Genomic DNA, 14,046 nt, shown 5'->3' on the forward strand with positions numbered 1-14,046 from the left:
GGCTGAAACCTGCATGGCAGCTCGAACCTCCTCCACCTCCTCCACCTCCTCCACCACCACCACCACCACCTCCTCCTCACGCTGGATAATCACCCGCTCCCTCTCCGCGGCTCCGGCGGGAAGATAGATCCAACATCGCGGCCGCTTTTCTTTGTCTTCTCGGAGAATTGGGAGCGGATCTGTGGATGTGAATATAGTCTCCTTTCAGTCTCTTGTGGAGGATCTGGTCTAGTCTGCTCGGCTCTGCTCGGCTCTGCTCGGCTCCTCCGTCCCTTTCAGCGCTGTGGGGATACAATGTAGCTAAACGGCGGCGTGAAGCGCCATGAAATCCAGGAGCAGAATCCGTGTGGATCGGAGGAGGAGGAGGAGGGCGAGCAGTAAGAGGCGGACCCTGGACTCCACTCCGCTTCCTCCCCCTCCTGCAACCCTGGGCTTGTTCCAGCACATACCCCTCAGACTGCCATTCTGACTATTGGGAAGACCCCTATTCAGCTTTTCTGCCATGTAGGATATCAGGCTCTCCTCCTAGAGGTGTTTCAGAGGCTCGGCTGATGCTGGATTTTGGGAAAAGTCTAAAAGGATAATGTTTAGGGGACGGTTATTACAGATCCCACACTTTTCCGAAATGGGTTTTTGTCTATCACCGATCATATATCAGGATATCAGAGCTAATCCCTTGCCAGGGTTTTTTTTGTTAGTTTTTTGGTATTTTTAGATTTGGTATCCCAGTGGCCCAGCGGATGTTAAAGGGAAAGTTCGATGAGTTCGGAAAATGTCAGGTTATATGCAGGTTATTATACACCATGCAGCTGTAAACAAAGTTCTTCAGAATGGTTTAGTGTGAAGTGCTCGGATTCAGAGAAACGTACCACCCCAGAATTGTTCACATACTGGCGATAGGAACCAGACGTCCGAACCGTTTAATAATGGCTCTGAAAGCTACAACACATGGACACTACGCTAAATTATAGTGAATACAGTGCCAGAAGCCTGAAACGCCATCATCTGATGTATTTACTATACGATTTTGACCTTAAACATACAGTATATTTTAAAGTATGTTCATGGTGGAGGGGTACATGCAGGCTGTTGAGGAAAAATAGTCCCTACAGAAAACCTATGATGTTGAATTAAACCAGCCGTATGGACCTGAATGCCTCTAAAAGCTCCCTCACAGTAAATTATTACAGAAAATGATTATGAATACACTACCTGATACTGGAGAGATTGTATGACAGTATTTCTTAGGCCTTGAATGTATATTTTTCTTATCAATTTGTGGCAGATGGTACATGCAGGGTGTTGTGAGGACAAATAGTCCCTAATGAAAATGAGTTTAATGCCATTCAAAGCTCCCTCATATATATATATATATCCCAGAATATACCAATACAGCGAACCATTTCACACCAAACCAAACTCTGAATGACTTTGTTTACATCTTAACACCCGAATTATTTCATTATAATTTATTAGCATATTATAGTGCATTCAATAAGGATACGTCTGGAATTTGGATCTCAGTGGACTTTAAAAAATGACCTTTCAAAGAGACCCTCTGGCCCAGTACACAGCGGTCCATTAAATAACCCACATATGTATCCAGCAACTGATTGGACTGATTGGTGATTGTATCCAAATGATTGTATCTTTTGAAGCACAAAGTTTGTACCGCACAGCTTTCCGTAGTTGAGAGCCTGATGTGGAAATACGTCTCAGGTAAGACTTGCCCTTTTAACCTGTCCAGCAGGAGTCATTCACCTCCCTCAGTACAGCTACTGTGAAACACAGTATATGAAAACAGCATCAGAAGATCTGAATGGAGAGTCAAGTCAGTTTATCACAACACTTGACATGTGGTCCCATGGATAACCTTGCTTGTTCACCCTTACGCCAAGTAAGCTGACAAAAAGGCCATTTTTCTGTTCCGGTTTCCCTGGCAACTGGGATATGATAATGTTGCCTTTGAGTCGACTGAAAGGAATCATCTCGGTAACAAACGGAGACAGCAGGCTTGGGCTGGCTGGAGAAACGGAGGGGCTGGTTTTCCCACAGAGAGCCCCAGCAAGGCTGAGCCCTTTTCTCATACATGAGGAGAATCAGGTCTGCAATTTGATACCAGGAACACCCCTGAAATCATAGCTGGACGAGGGCCAAGGGAGCAGGCCTATAGATCTTCTCTTATCGGGTCCAAATGAGCCAAATCTGCATTAAGGACTAGGGTATCCTACACATTCTTGGGGTTGGTGTGTGTGTGTTGGGGGGGGGGGGTCCACAGATTTATCAGAATTTCTTATTGAGATGTAAACACAGTGATTCAGTGTGGGGTCGGTGTGAAACGCTTCATTGTAGAGAGATTTTCTGTGCGTTGGATGATGGTGATTGGAACCAGGGGCCACAATGACCCCCCGTTTACACCTGGTCACTTCATGTGACTAGTATCTGGGGTTTTAGCCATGTATTACACTTGGTAGCCAAATGCGTCTCTGGTTAGTCGGAATGAAATCCGATTGCTGTGTGGTGATTTAAAAATCGCTGCGGCCCAATAAAAAAACATGTATCTCCGAAATGGCAAGTTTCCATGGAAACCAAAATTTAAATATTTGGTCCACGTCATTTCGGAGCATTTCTATTGGTTCATTCATCCAGAATTCTTCACAGTGTACAGAAGCAGCTCAAACAATGGAAAAAACTACAAACGGACAAAAACAGACATACAAGTTTATTCATTGGACAGCAGCCATATGCAAATTTGCTTGTTGCACTGCAATTATTACTGGTGTTTGGTTTGTACTGGGAGGGGTTTTGGTTGGCGAATGCGTTTCCATTGCTATACCGTGGCTCAAATGTGTCTCTGACCTCCTCCTGATGTGGTTCAGATGAGTGATTGATCAGATTTGTATGTTTTAAATGAGTCTAGGGTGTATTCACACTTGCGTCCAGATACGATCATGAAATGAGCAGGTGTGAACTGGTTTGAGTGATGGGATTTGTATCGGAGTCTTGGGTTTGTTTACACTTGCATTTTTATGTGGCTTGGCCTTATAATCCTGATACTCAAGACGCATGAAGTGACCAGGTGACCAAGTGTGAATGACCAGTGGATCTTATTTCTAATGTTGATGGTAAAATAGTCATAAATCCGAAGGCTACCACATTTTGCCTGACTACACCCTGCATCTATGCACCCCTCTGCTGTGAACGGAGATGAGAAAATACATGTTAACCCTAAAGGTGATCTTAAACTGTGGGAAAACAACATCCCAGGGATGCGGCAGTGTACTTGTATCTATTATGTGTAATAGCTTTCTATGACGTAGCTCCTCAGAGGCGTTAAACTCGTTAACTGGTTCCATTCACTGCCACTGTGAACTTGGTTCTGACTTGGTAGGTTCCTCCGGTGAGCTAGTCGAGCTCCTCACAGTAAAGGACTATCAATAACATTCTTAACCATTCAATTATGCTGAACTTTGGAAGGAAAAGCTGGTAGAAGGTTTATTTAAAGCCTACCTAAACAATGTACGTCACATGTGAACCAATAAGTCAACGGAGCTAGCTTAGTATGCATGTAATAGGGCCTGTTGACTAACTGAGGCAGCGGAAGTGAAGACGCTAACAGCTACCGTCAATGGTTAGATGCACAGTCTCAGGCCCTACAGGAGGTTAACGATGAATATAACTGGTATGTTCGTATCTCTGTGAACAAGCATAGCCGAGGCCGTGTCAAGGATTTAAGGCAGCATGTGTGTTGGATTTCATTAATAGGTATGAACGACACAGAGCAAGCTGTTTGAAAAGACTTTTTATTGTTGGAAAAGATCTCCTGAAAATGGGTGTAAGTGCAGTTGTACTGGACTGAATTTCAATGGAAAGGTGATTGACGTTTATTGCCCATAACGCTGCCTAAGGGCTCCATCGGTTGGGCGTGAAAAAATGATGATTTACGCACTTGATGGAAGCAGTCAGCTCAGGCCCGGGCCAAATCTTTGTTGTTGCATTTTATTGACGCTGTCCACGAGAACCCAAACGAGCTTCCTTCTACAATCTTCTCCACAGTTTTTGGCCAGCTGAGGTATCCATTACTGGAACCCATAACCCACCACAACAAAAGATGCAGGGAGCATTGCACTTCCCTCCTGGGTCTGCGGACGGGCGAGGTTCCTTCTCTTTATTCCTGGGCGGCCTGCCCGGCAGCCTCTTGTCTACAGCCACAGGTATGCTCATTTGCACTCACTTTTATTCAGGGTTAACAGACTGAAGCATGTTGAGCAGCAGGCACGAGGGGGGAAATGCCTGCAAGGGAACTGCTGACTAAGAACAGGAAGACCTGCCGCTGCTATTTCATCCACAGCTCCGACCTTTCTCTAACTGCCTCCTCATTCAGATGCAAAAAAAAAAAGGCAGGCCTTTTCATGAGCTAGTTAGATCCTTCACACCGCTGAATCGCGCATTTAATGGCCTGCGCTGTTTGTTTAAACAAGCGGAAGAATGCGTGTGGGGAAAAAAAAACCCAACAAAACAAAAAAACAGAACAGCGGCGGCGGTGGTGTTGGTGGAGGATTTGACTTTAATACCTGGCCCAAGGATTTCATGACTAGCTGCAGGAAAGCACACCCACGGATCTTGGCGTTGGTGTCAACGGCTTTGTGGAACAGAGTTTTGCAAGCTCCTTTGCACGCATCTGTAAAAAGGCCTTTTGTATTAGGACACAAAGAAGTGCTCCTGCACTCCATAGGTGGTGGTGGTGGAGGTGGTGGCGATGACTGGATCTGATTAGGTGGTCTCTGGCTTAAGGCAAGGCTTTTCCTCATTAATTTAAACCGTAAGCAGATTTTGAACAGGTAGTTGCATATTAAAGGGAAACATTGGGGAAATGTATGCATATCTAAATGGCTAAACTAAACAAAGCCATTCGGAGAAGTTTGCTGTCAGAATTGCTCACAGTGCTGGCTCAGAGGTCTGAAGCGTTGAATAGCTGTAAATGACTGGGATACACTTGTGATGTTCGGGACACTGTTATATGACTTGGCTTATAGCGCTGTTATAGGCTTGTAGCTTAAAACATGTAGAACTAATAAAATACATTCAAGGTGGAAGGATACATGCAGGGTGTTTCGCGCCAAATAGTCCCTTTTTTGGAGTTATATCATAATAGAAACTGCAGTTTTTGCATTTGGACGTTATGACACTCGAGTTTCAATCACCGGCACTGTAAAGAAATCAGTAACGATGGACATTTACACACCAAACCACTGAGAGTGACTTCATTTACATCTCAGGGTGTCCTTTTAATGTATTGGCAACCTGATTTGGCTCATAGATATCCACTGTTGCACAGTTACGTTTTTTTTGCTGGTATTTCTTTATTGATTCTAATAAGTACTTACAATATACAGTAATTTAGTGGTATTTCCTGATGATGTTCTTTGATGTTTGCTGAATTATGCAAAATTCTATATTCAACTCTGTACCCTCAGTATATATAGTCAGGTTATACATGACAAGTACAGCATATTACCGTTCACTGCTGATTCATATAACACCAGATTTACTGCTACCGAGAAAAGCTAGTCATTGCTTGTACATTTATATATAATGAACCGAAATGCAAAACAACAGATGTTAAGTCTGATCAGTCGTTAGAGGAAGGAGTGTAGACATTCTGCAACCTCGTACCACATGGGTTTAGGCAGGAGAGTTAAGCCGCAATATGAGAAAAAAAAAAAAAAAACGTAATTATTGACGCTCTTTGGGCAATTGTGGCTCAAGGGAGAAATCACTCACAGCCTGTGCTTTTGTGCCATTGTTCCCCATCCTGAAGCCGGCGGTTACCGGGAGTCATTTGGCACAGTTGTTTGCTCTTTCTGGTGCAGAGATGCTTGTGTCACGAAGAGGCTCCTCAATCACTTTAAGGGGAGGCTTGTCCAAAACCTGAGTGTCTCTGCCCCTGACAGCCATTGTGGTCCAAATCACAAGGGCAGCTCCAATACGGATCTGCAGCACAATCGGGTCTTTAGAAAGCGGGACATTCCATGCTCGGTCAAGCGGCTCCCGTTCGGCCTACCAGAGGTCCCCCCCCCCCCCTCATCAGAAGCCTTCAGAGTGGGATTATTCGGTGTGAACCTGTGTAAATGATTGCACTGAAATCTCTGGAAGGTGAGAATCTGGTATCTTTTTAATCGTCCGTTTCCCTTAAGTGTAAACAAAGACAGATGCAATTGGGCCCAAATGTTTTATTGCGGCAAATCCAACACATCTCAACAGAATCATGGAATAAACCCAGAGAATCCAGCAACTGCCAGAAGGCTGTAGATTAAGGTTCAGAGATTTATGGCCGCCACCATGTCCCTTGGGTAGCGGTGTTCCAGGCTGAATCTCACTGCAGCGTGACATGGCCGGCACAAAGCTTCCATTGGCTGGAAACTCGGGTTCCTCAAGCTTCCCGAAGCCCCACATGGCTTTGTTGAGGTCAGGCTGGCTGCATTAACCCCTTCTTGGCACTTTGGTGTATCTGACTCTCCAACTTCCCTGTGTGAGAGAACGTGTGAGACAGGCGGGGGTTAGTGATGGTTCAAGGCTCAGCAACCTTTCAGAGCTCAGACAGTGTGTCAAACAAAATAGCTGCCCATCCACTATGGCAAGGCTACGGTCAGGAACATGGACAACGTGAGCTTACAGTGAGGATGTCTAATCAGCAATGGTAGAACTTGATAACCAACCCATGTACCTACGTACATGCCAAAGATCATATATGAGCCCACTGAAACACATATTCGAGGTAAAATCCAGGACCCAGGCACCCTCAGGATCTAAGTAAGCTCTGTGTGTGCAGCAGGGACTTCTCTTCAGCTCAACAGCAGCCTCCTGGGAAAGTCTCATTTTCGCTGACAGAGAAACATAAGCTACTATTACTGGGCAGATTGATCCCGGCGACAGATAAAGAGCTCCAATTGGACCAATATCCAACTGTGCCAAACAAACAAGCTCTCCATATGTTTACTCACACCTATCAAATCCCGAAATGCAATTAACCGCAAAAGCACAGAGTTGTTATCTAGCCGTTAACCTTTTAAGGACCCCGGAGGCATTTGTGCTCCAGAGCACAAAGGCCAGCTAATGCGATCCACACCAGGATCCTCAGATGTCATCAGGCAGCCAGCTTCAACCGAGCAAGCCGTCTGGCCCTGCAGGGTTCACATGCTGGGGAAAGCTGCAATAATGGTGGCCTAGAGCAGCCCCACGCCAGCCAGCGCTTCGGCGCCCTTTATCTCTCGGGCTGCAGGAAGCCAATCAATAACCAGGCTTATGAGCCTGATCTAGCGAGCATCAGCATCTCTATTCTCCAGCGCCAGACTCTCCATTCCGCCTTCACGGGAGAGGAGCTTGGCGAGCAGCTTGGCCCAAGCCGCTCGATTTATGGCGAACGCATCCAGCCACCTCTGCTTCTGGCTTCAAGCGAACGGTTAGCACTGACGACAGTGATTAGCCAGTCAGGGCTGGAGTCTGCGAGCATGATGTAAGTTAAATGCAGCAGCGCTCATCAGTTGCTTTCTTTTTATCTGTCTCGTCTCATTAAGGCTGAGCTCGGGGCTTCTGGCGAAGGGAGCGTAAACAAGCTGTCTGGGAGCACTTTCCTTCCGACCATTCCGTCGCGATTTTTTCAAAGCGCTCTGGCAAGATGCGGCCTTCTGAGGAGAGAGAAACTCGCGCTGCCAGACATGACAGGTTAAATCAGATATGTTTGCAGAGCAAATAAATCAGGAGGGCGCGTTCAAGGAATCAGTCGTTCCAGATGCACGATAGAAGCAACTGTACATAAAAAAAAACAACACACACACACACACACACACACACACACACACACACACACACACACACCAAAAAAAGTGCGTTCCCTACTTGGCGCCCGGCCAAGCCTGAGCAAAGGCAATTCTTTTCAATTTGGCTCAGCCCCGTGCACTTGGGGAGAGATAAAAGACAATGCCGGTGGATGCAATAAACATCCAATATTAGCAGGATGACAAGCGCCTGGTACAAATGAGCGCTAAAGAGCTGGGCCGCGTGAAGGCAAGCTGATTGTGTGTGAGCGAGCAGCAGATGCACTGCTTGCTGAGGTTGGTGCTGAGCTGCTGAGTCCCAGCATTCTGCATTGGCTGCCGAGGCAACTTCTAAGAGCCCAGACATCGATCTGGCAAGATAATTTCCCATTGATTGCTGCTCTGTTTGGGGGGCTGCTGTGGAGCAGTTTATTACCCATACTGCAGCTAGGGAGCCAGCCCAATAATGGGCGCAGTGTGTCCGCGGCACTGCTGGTACTTCATCATCGGCCCCACCTGCCCCTCCCCCCTCCCCATTCCCCCACCAGCAGTCAGCCTGCAGTTCGCACATTCTCCAGTCTCTCTATAATGGTCCTCACGCATACAAGGACGACAGAGTGTCGAACAATAGCACTCAGCTATTAACTCAGCGGAGTTCATGCAGGACAGTGGACTGACATGGGCTTTTTTGCATATGCAAATGAAGGAGGTTGTTTGAGAAAACATGTCAATAAAAGATCAAACTGTCCGTAATTAAGAATCACAGTAACGTAAATGAGGAATGTAGATACATATAATCTGTCCCATTTTATCAGTGCTCGTCATTAGCTTGCATCTTTCACACGTCCAGGAAGTTCCTGAGCAACGACAACAACAATAACCACCACCACAACAACAACAACCACAACAATAACCACTACAACAACAATAACCACCACAACAACAACAACCACAACAATAACCACCACAACACCAACAATAACCACCACAACACCAACAATAGCCACCACAACAACAACAACCACAACAACAACCACAACACCAACAATAGCCACCACCACAACAACAATAACCACCGCAACAACCACAACAATAACCACCACAACAATAACCACCACAACAATAACCACCACAACAACCACAACAACCACAACAATAACCACCACAACAACCACAACAATAACAACCACAACAATAACCACCACCACAACAACCACAACAATAACAACCACAACAATAACCACCACCACAACAACCACAACAATAACCACCACAACAATAACCACCACAACAATAACAACCACAACAATAACCACCACAATAACCACCACAGCAACAACAATAACCACCACAGCAACAACAACCACCACCACAACAATAACCACCACCACGACGACAATAACCACCACCACAACAACAATAACCACCACCACGACGACAATAACCACCACCACAACAACAACTGTGGGTAGGGGCGTAGGAAAAGGATAGGAAAAGCTCATGTTAAATTGTAATTAGGTGCCAGTTTTGCTCGTACAGCCATTCATTTTAGCTAGCTAATCTAGCTAGCTTCCTAGTTATTAAAATCTGTGCAAGTGTTGTTTTCTTTTCTAGCTAGCTGCCTAGATATTATTTAGCAGACAACACTGGTAACGTTTGTGCTAGCTTCCAAAAAGGTTTTAGTATAGGTGTCATGCCAGCCTAAACCACTGCCACGTCTTAAAACTGGGTAACGCAGAGTTCATTTCTGATTAGGTGCCAGTTTTGCTCGTACAGCCATTCATTTTAGCTAGCTAATCTAGCTAGCTTCCTAGTTATTAAAATCTGTGCAAGTGTTGTTTTCTTTTCTAGCTAGCTGCCTAGATATTATTTAGCAGACAACACTGGTAACGTTTGTGCTAGCTTCCAAAAAGGTTTTAGTATAGGTGTCATGCCAGCCTAAACCACTGCCACGTCTTAAAACTGGGTAACGCAGAGTTCATTTCTGATTAGGTGCCAGCTTTGCTCGTACAGCCATTAATTCTAGCTAGCTAACTTGGCTAGCTACCTAGTTATTATTTCTTCCATAATACGATTAAAATGAATACTGTTGCTAGTTTTTTTTAAAGGTTAGTATAGTGGTACGTTGGCACTCATGCCATGTGAGCATAGCACTGCTTAAAAAGGGTCAAGTTACACGAACCTACTCAAGGTGCCAGGTTTGTTCTTATAGACGTGAACTCTCCTTAGCTAGCTCCCTAGTGATTATCTGTCCTATGCTATTGGCAACACAGCTAATGCTAATGCTAATGGTTACATAGCTCATATTAGTCCTCCATTCCAAAAAAGATATTAAGTGTTAGATATTAATCACGTGCCATATCAATATAAACTAGAGGGAAAATGCTCACATATGGGAAATTCTCGCTGCTGGTGAACTCAAATTCGGTTTAGGTGCCAGTTTAGTTCTTCTAGGTTATCATTCTCAGCTACCTAGCTATTATTATTTTGCTCATGGCATTGGTAGCATATTTAATGCTATTGCTAGCTTCTCTAAATATGTATTGTTCTGTAAAAAAAAAAAAAGCGTAACATTGAGATGACTACCTCACCTCGCCGTCTTCTATGCTGGTAGTAAATTTAGCTAGTAAATTTAACGTTAGCTAATCATGTGTCAACGCTGACCACAGGTAAAGCTTAAAATTGGTAACGTTAATTACGTTAACGCTATAAACTGTGGTTTGGAGGCAGTTTTTTATTGAACGTCATCATTCCAGCTAGCTAGCTAACGTTAGTGCCCAGAACCACGTCCTCTGTGCCCATGATTACGCCCCAATGACCAGCCTGTCATTAATCCAGATCCTTGACAGACAGCAGAAAAGGGAGACATGTCAAAACCAGTCACTGATGTTGCTCTTTACCTCAGTTCCATTCACACACACACAGCATCGCCGTATTCTGTTATTATGATGGTAAAAACGCTCACTGTATGAACCCATAAATCCTGCCGCTGCAGGACATCAAACCCCAACACCCCCATCTATAATTCAAGTATACATTCACAATTCGAAGCCCGATTTCTTCCATATGTCCAAAACAGACTTCAGAGTCACGGTGAGGCTTTGCTGGGATAAGAAATCCAATAGCTGTGCTCAGGGGGAGTACAGTTCCCAGTTTTTATTACATTGTCACATCGTGTCAGTTTGCGAAAGGCGGTTCTGGCAGACATGAGCAGTGAAGGACAGAGGAAGGAGAGAGACACTCGGGCGCACACAGTCTGTGGCAGTAATACACCCAGACAGCTGGAGCCCCATGATTAGGTTTGAGTGGTATTAGCCATGTTAATGAGTTAAGTTGGGCTTGAACAAATGACTGGGAATTACAGCGGAATAAGAACAAGGAGAACGAGTGTGGCAGAGGAAGGCTTTGCTGAGATTACCGCGTTTGTACGACTGCAGGGCACAAGTATCGGCGGGCGACACGTCTCGAAGCACACTGCGGAATCTGACATGGAGGCTTCTGTCATGGACGCCGTCCAGAGGGGCAAAGGCAGAGCCAAAGAGCCTTGAGGCTTGCTTGCGTTCTCCCCTGTCTAACTGTAAGAGCTTTAATGGGTCGAGCACTTCGTGTGCAGTCTTGCTGAATGCTTGCAGACGCTCATTGCTCCCTGAATGCAGTCCATTGAATAAACACAACTGTCCGAATGGGAACGATAGGAAGTCTGACCAGTTCGTTAGAGGGGGCTGGTCACACTCATATGAATTTGCATTCATAAGCTCACCTCCAAAACAGTGTGTTTTCCTCTCCTCAGTGAACTCAAAAGAACAGAGGGTTACATACATACAGACTAGTTAAGGTAGTAGTCTAGGTCAGGGGTGGACAATTCAGGTCCTGGAGGGCCGGATTCCTGCAGTTTTGGGCTTTTCCCACTCAAGCACATCTGATTCAACGCCCCTGTTAATCGGCAGGTTTATTAGATCTGTTAGAGCACGGACATCAGCAAACTGTGCTGATTTTTTCTTATATATATATAAGAAAAAAAAATGCAGAAAGGTAGTGGACAAAAATCCACTATTACTACTCTGATAATCTGAAAAATAAGGGGAAAATATCAACAATGATAAATTGGACAACAATAAAACCATAAAAACAACAACAACAAAAAAATCCCTTCTGTTTTTGTGACCAGGAATTTTCATTCTGATGCAAAAAAAAAAATCTTTAAATGTCACATAACCAGGAATATCAAAAATGTGTGTTTCAGGTGGTAATACTGGTTATCAGTGTTATTTCCAACTTCTTAAAACTGGTATCAGGACGCGTGACAAGCTTTTCATGTCAGCCGGACCCTAATAGGAAGTGAGAGCCTTGGCTGGTTTAGTCATGCTGGATTCCTTCCTTTTGCTGCAGGGCTGGACTGAAATGAAAGCTCAGAGGCTTCCCACAGGCTGTTTTTGCAGAGACCTGAAACACCTCAACAACTCCTAGCGCACTTTGCAGTTTTAGGCACTCTCTCCTATTCACACACACACACACACACATATATATATATATATATACATAGACGCGTCCGACCAGGCATGCAAGAGCAACAGCAGTGCTTGGACCTTTGAAACAGGGACACGGTGGGTTTACAGCACTGTCCCTAATACACTATGACATTAATCAATTCCACCTGCCACACAGTGTTTGGGGCTTGCTGAAGCAGCCAGCTGAGGATAGGAATTTTCCACTGAGACCAAGAGGAAGCGTTCCGTGTCCACCATCCCACGAACCTTAGCCGAGCCTCCGCACCAGGAGAAGAAAAAAAAAAAAAATCTCAGCAACCAGGGTCGCCCATACTAATGGGCCAAACAGAGAAAACAGATTAATCCTGCGGCCATTAATAATTCCTGCAACTGTTCCCTCTGAGACAATTAATCACCCTGCGCTTCTGTCAGAGAAAGAGCCTGGAGCGAAACGGGGATCCGGGGCTACTGTCAGAACCACGACTGGTTTCATCCTGAAGCACCGTGGAGCTCACGCCACTCCCCAGAGCAGCAAAGGCATAATTCAAAAGTGTAGTGAGATAATGGACAAAACACGATCGGACACAACAGATCTGATTCAATCACAGGTTAAACCAGGTTAAGATGTCTCCTCTACCTCATGAGTCCATACTTGGGGGAAAAATCTTGGCACCACATAAGTTGGACAGTCCGATTCCATCACAAACCATGTTACTAATGTCTTCTCTACCTCCTATTAATATTGTGCATAAGTGTGTGTGTGTGTGTGTGTGTGTGTTTTGGGGGGGTGGGGGGTGGGGGGGGGGGTTCTGTACCATTGACATGATGGTTAGGAAACTGGACATCTAAGATCAGATGGACAAAACACGAACATAATGGATCTGATTCAAGAACAATCCAAGCTACAAACCCCTCCTCCTATTCAGTCCATACTTGGAAAAAATCTCATACTTGGAAACTGGACATCATTAAATTCATGGGTAGAAAACTGAAGAGAAAACATCACTTGGACAAAACAGGAAAACAAGAGAGTGGATTCCATCATAAACCAGGTTCAAAACCAGGGGTAAAACCTCTGCACCACTGTAGTGATGTTAGGAAACGGGACATCTCTGCGTCAATGAAGCGATAGTTAGGAATCTGGAGAGAAATCACAAGTTAGACAGATCCGATTCCATCACAAACCTAATGTTACTAATGTCTTCTCTACCTCCTATTAATACTGTGCACTGACGTGATGTTAGGACACGGGACATCTGAGGAGGGGAAACATCAGACGGACAAAACAGGGACACAACGAATCTGATTCCATCACAAACCAGGTTAAAAATGTCTCCTTTACCTCATGAGTCCATCCTTGGAAACAAATAAATAAATCTCTGCACCATTGACGTGATATTAGGACACGGGATATCGAAGGAGGGGAAACATCAGACCGACAAAACAGGGACACAACGAATCTGACTCAAGAACAATCCAAGCTACAAACGTCTCCTCTACCTCTAAAAATGTCGGCATCGATGAAGCGATAGTTAGGAATCTGGAGAGGAAACATCAGTTGGACACAACAGATCTGATTCCATCACAAACCATGTTTCTAATGTCTTCTCTACCTCTTACTCATACTGTCCCTACTTGGGAAAAATCTCTGCACCATTGACGTGATGTTAGGAAGCGGGACATCTGAGGAGGGGAAACATCAGATGGACAAAACGGGGACACAACGAATCTGATTCAAGAAC

At 45.0% G+C, this 14,046-nt stretch overlaps 1 protein-coding gene across 2 annotated transcripts in view; it reads right to left on the reverse strand.

The window, feature by feature from the left end:
• Window positions 1–6,218: 6,218 nt before the first annotated feature.
• Window positions 6,219–14,046, reverse strand: part of trip4 (thyroid hormone receptor interactor 4) — a 63,444-nt gene continuing 55,616 nt past the window's right edge. For both annotated transcript variants that reach the window (XM_072660964.1, XM_072660963.1), the window contains exon 13: window positions 6,219–6,528. In XM_072660964.1, coding sequence (XP_072517065.1) covers window positions 6,470–6,528 — 59 coding nt within the window. In that variant the 3' untranslated portion in view covers window positions 6,219–6,469. The remainder of the gene's footprint in view (window positions 6,529–14,046) is intronic.

Source organism: Salminus brasiliensis, chromosome 17 (assembly GCF_030463535.1).
Source record: "Salminus brasiliensis chromosome 17, fSalBra1.hap2, whole genome shotgun sequence".
NCBI classification, from domain to species: Eukaryota; Metazoa; Chordata; class Actinopteri; order Characiformes; family Bryconidae; genus Salminus; species Salminus brasiliensis.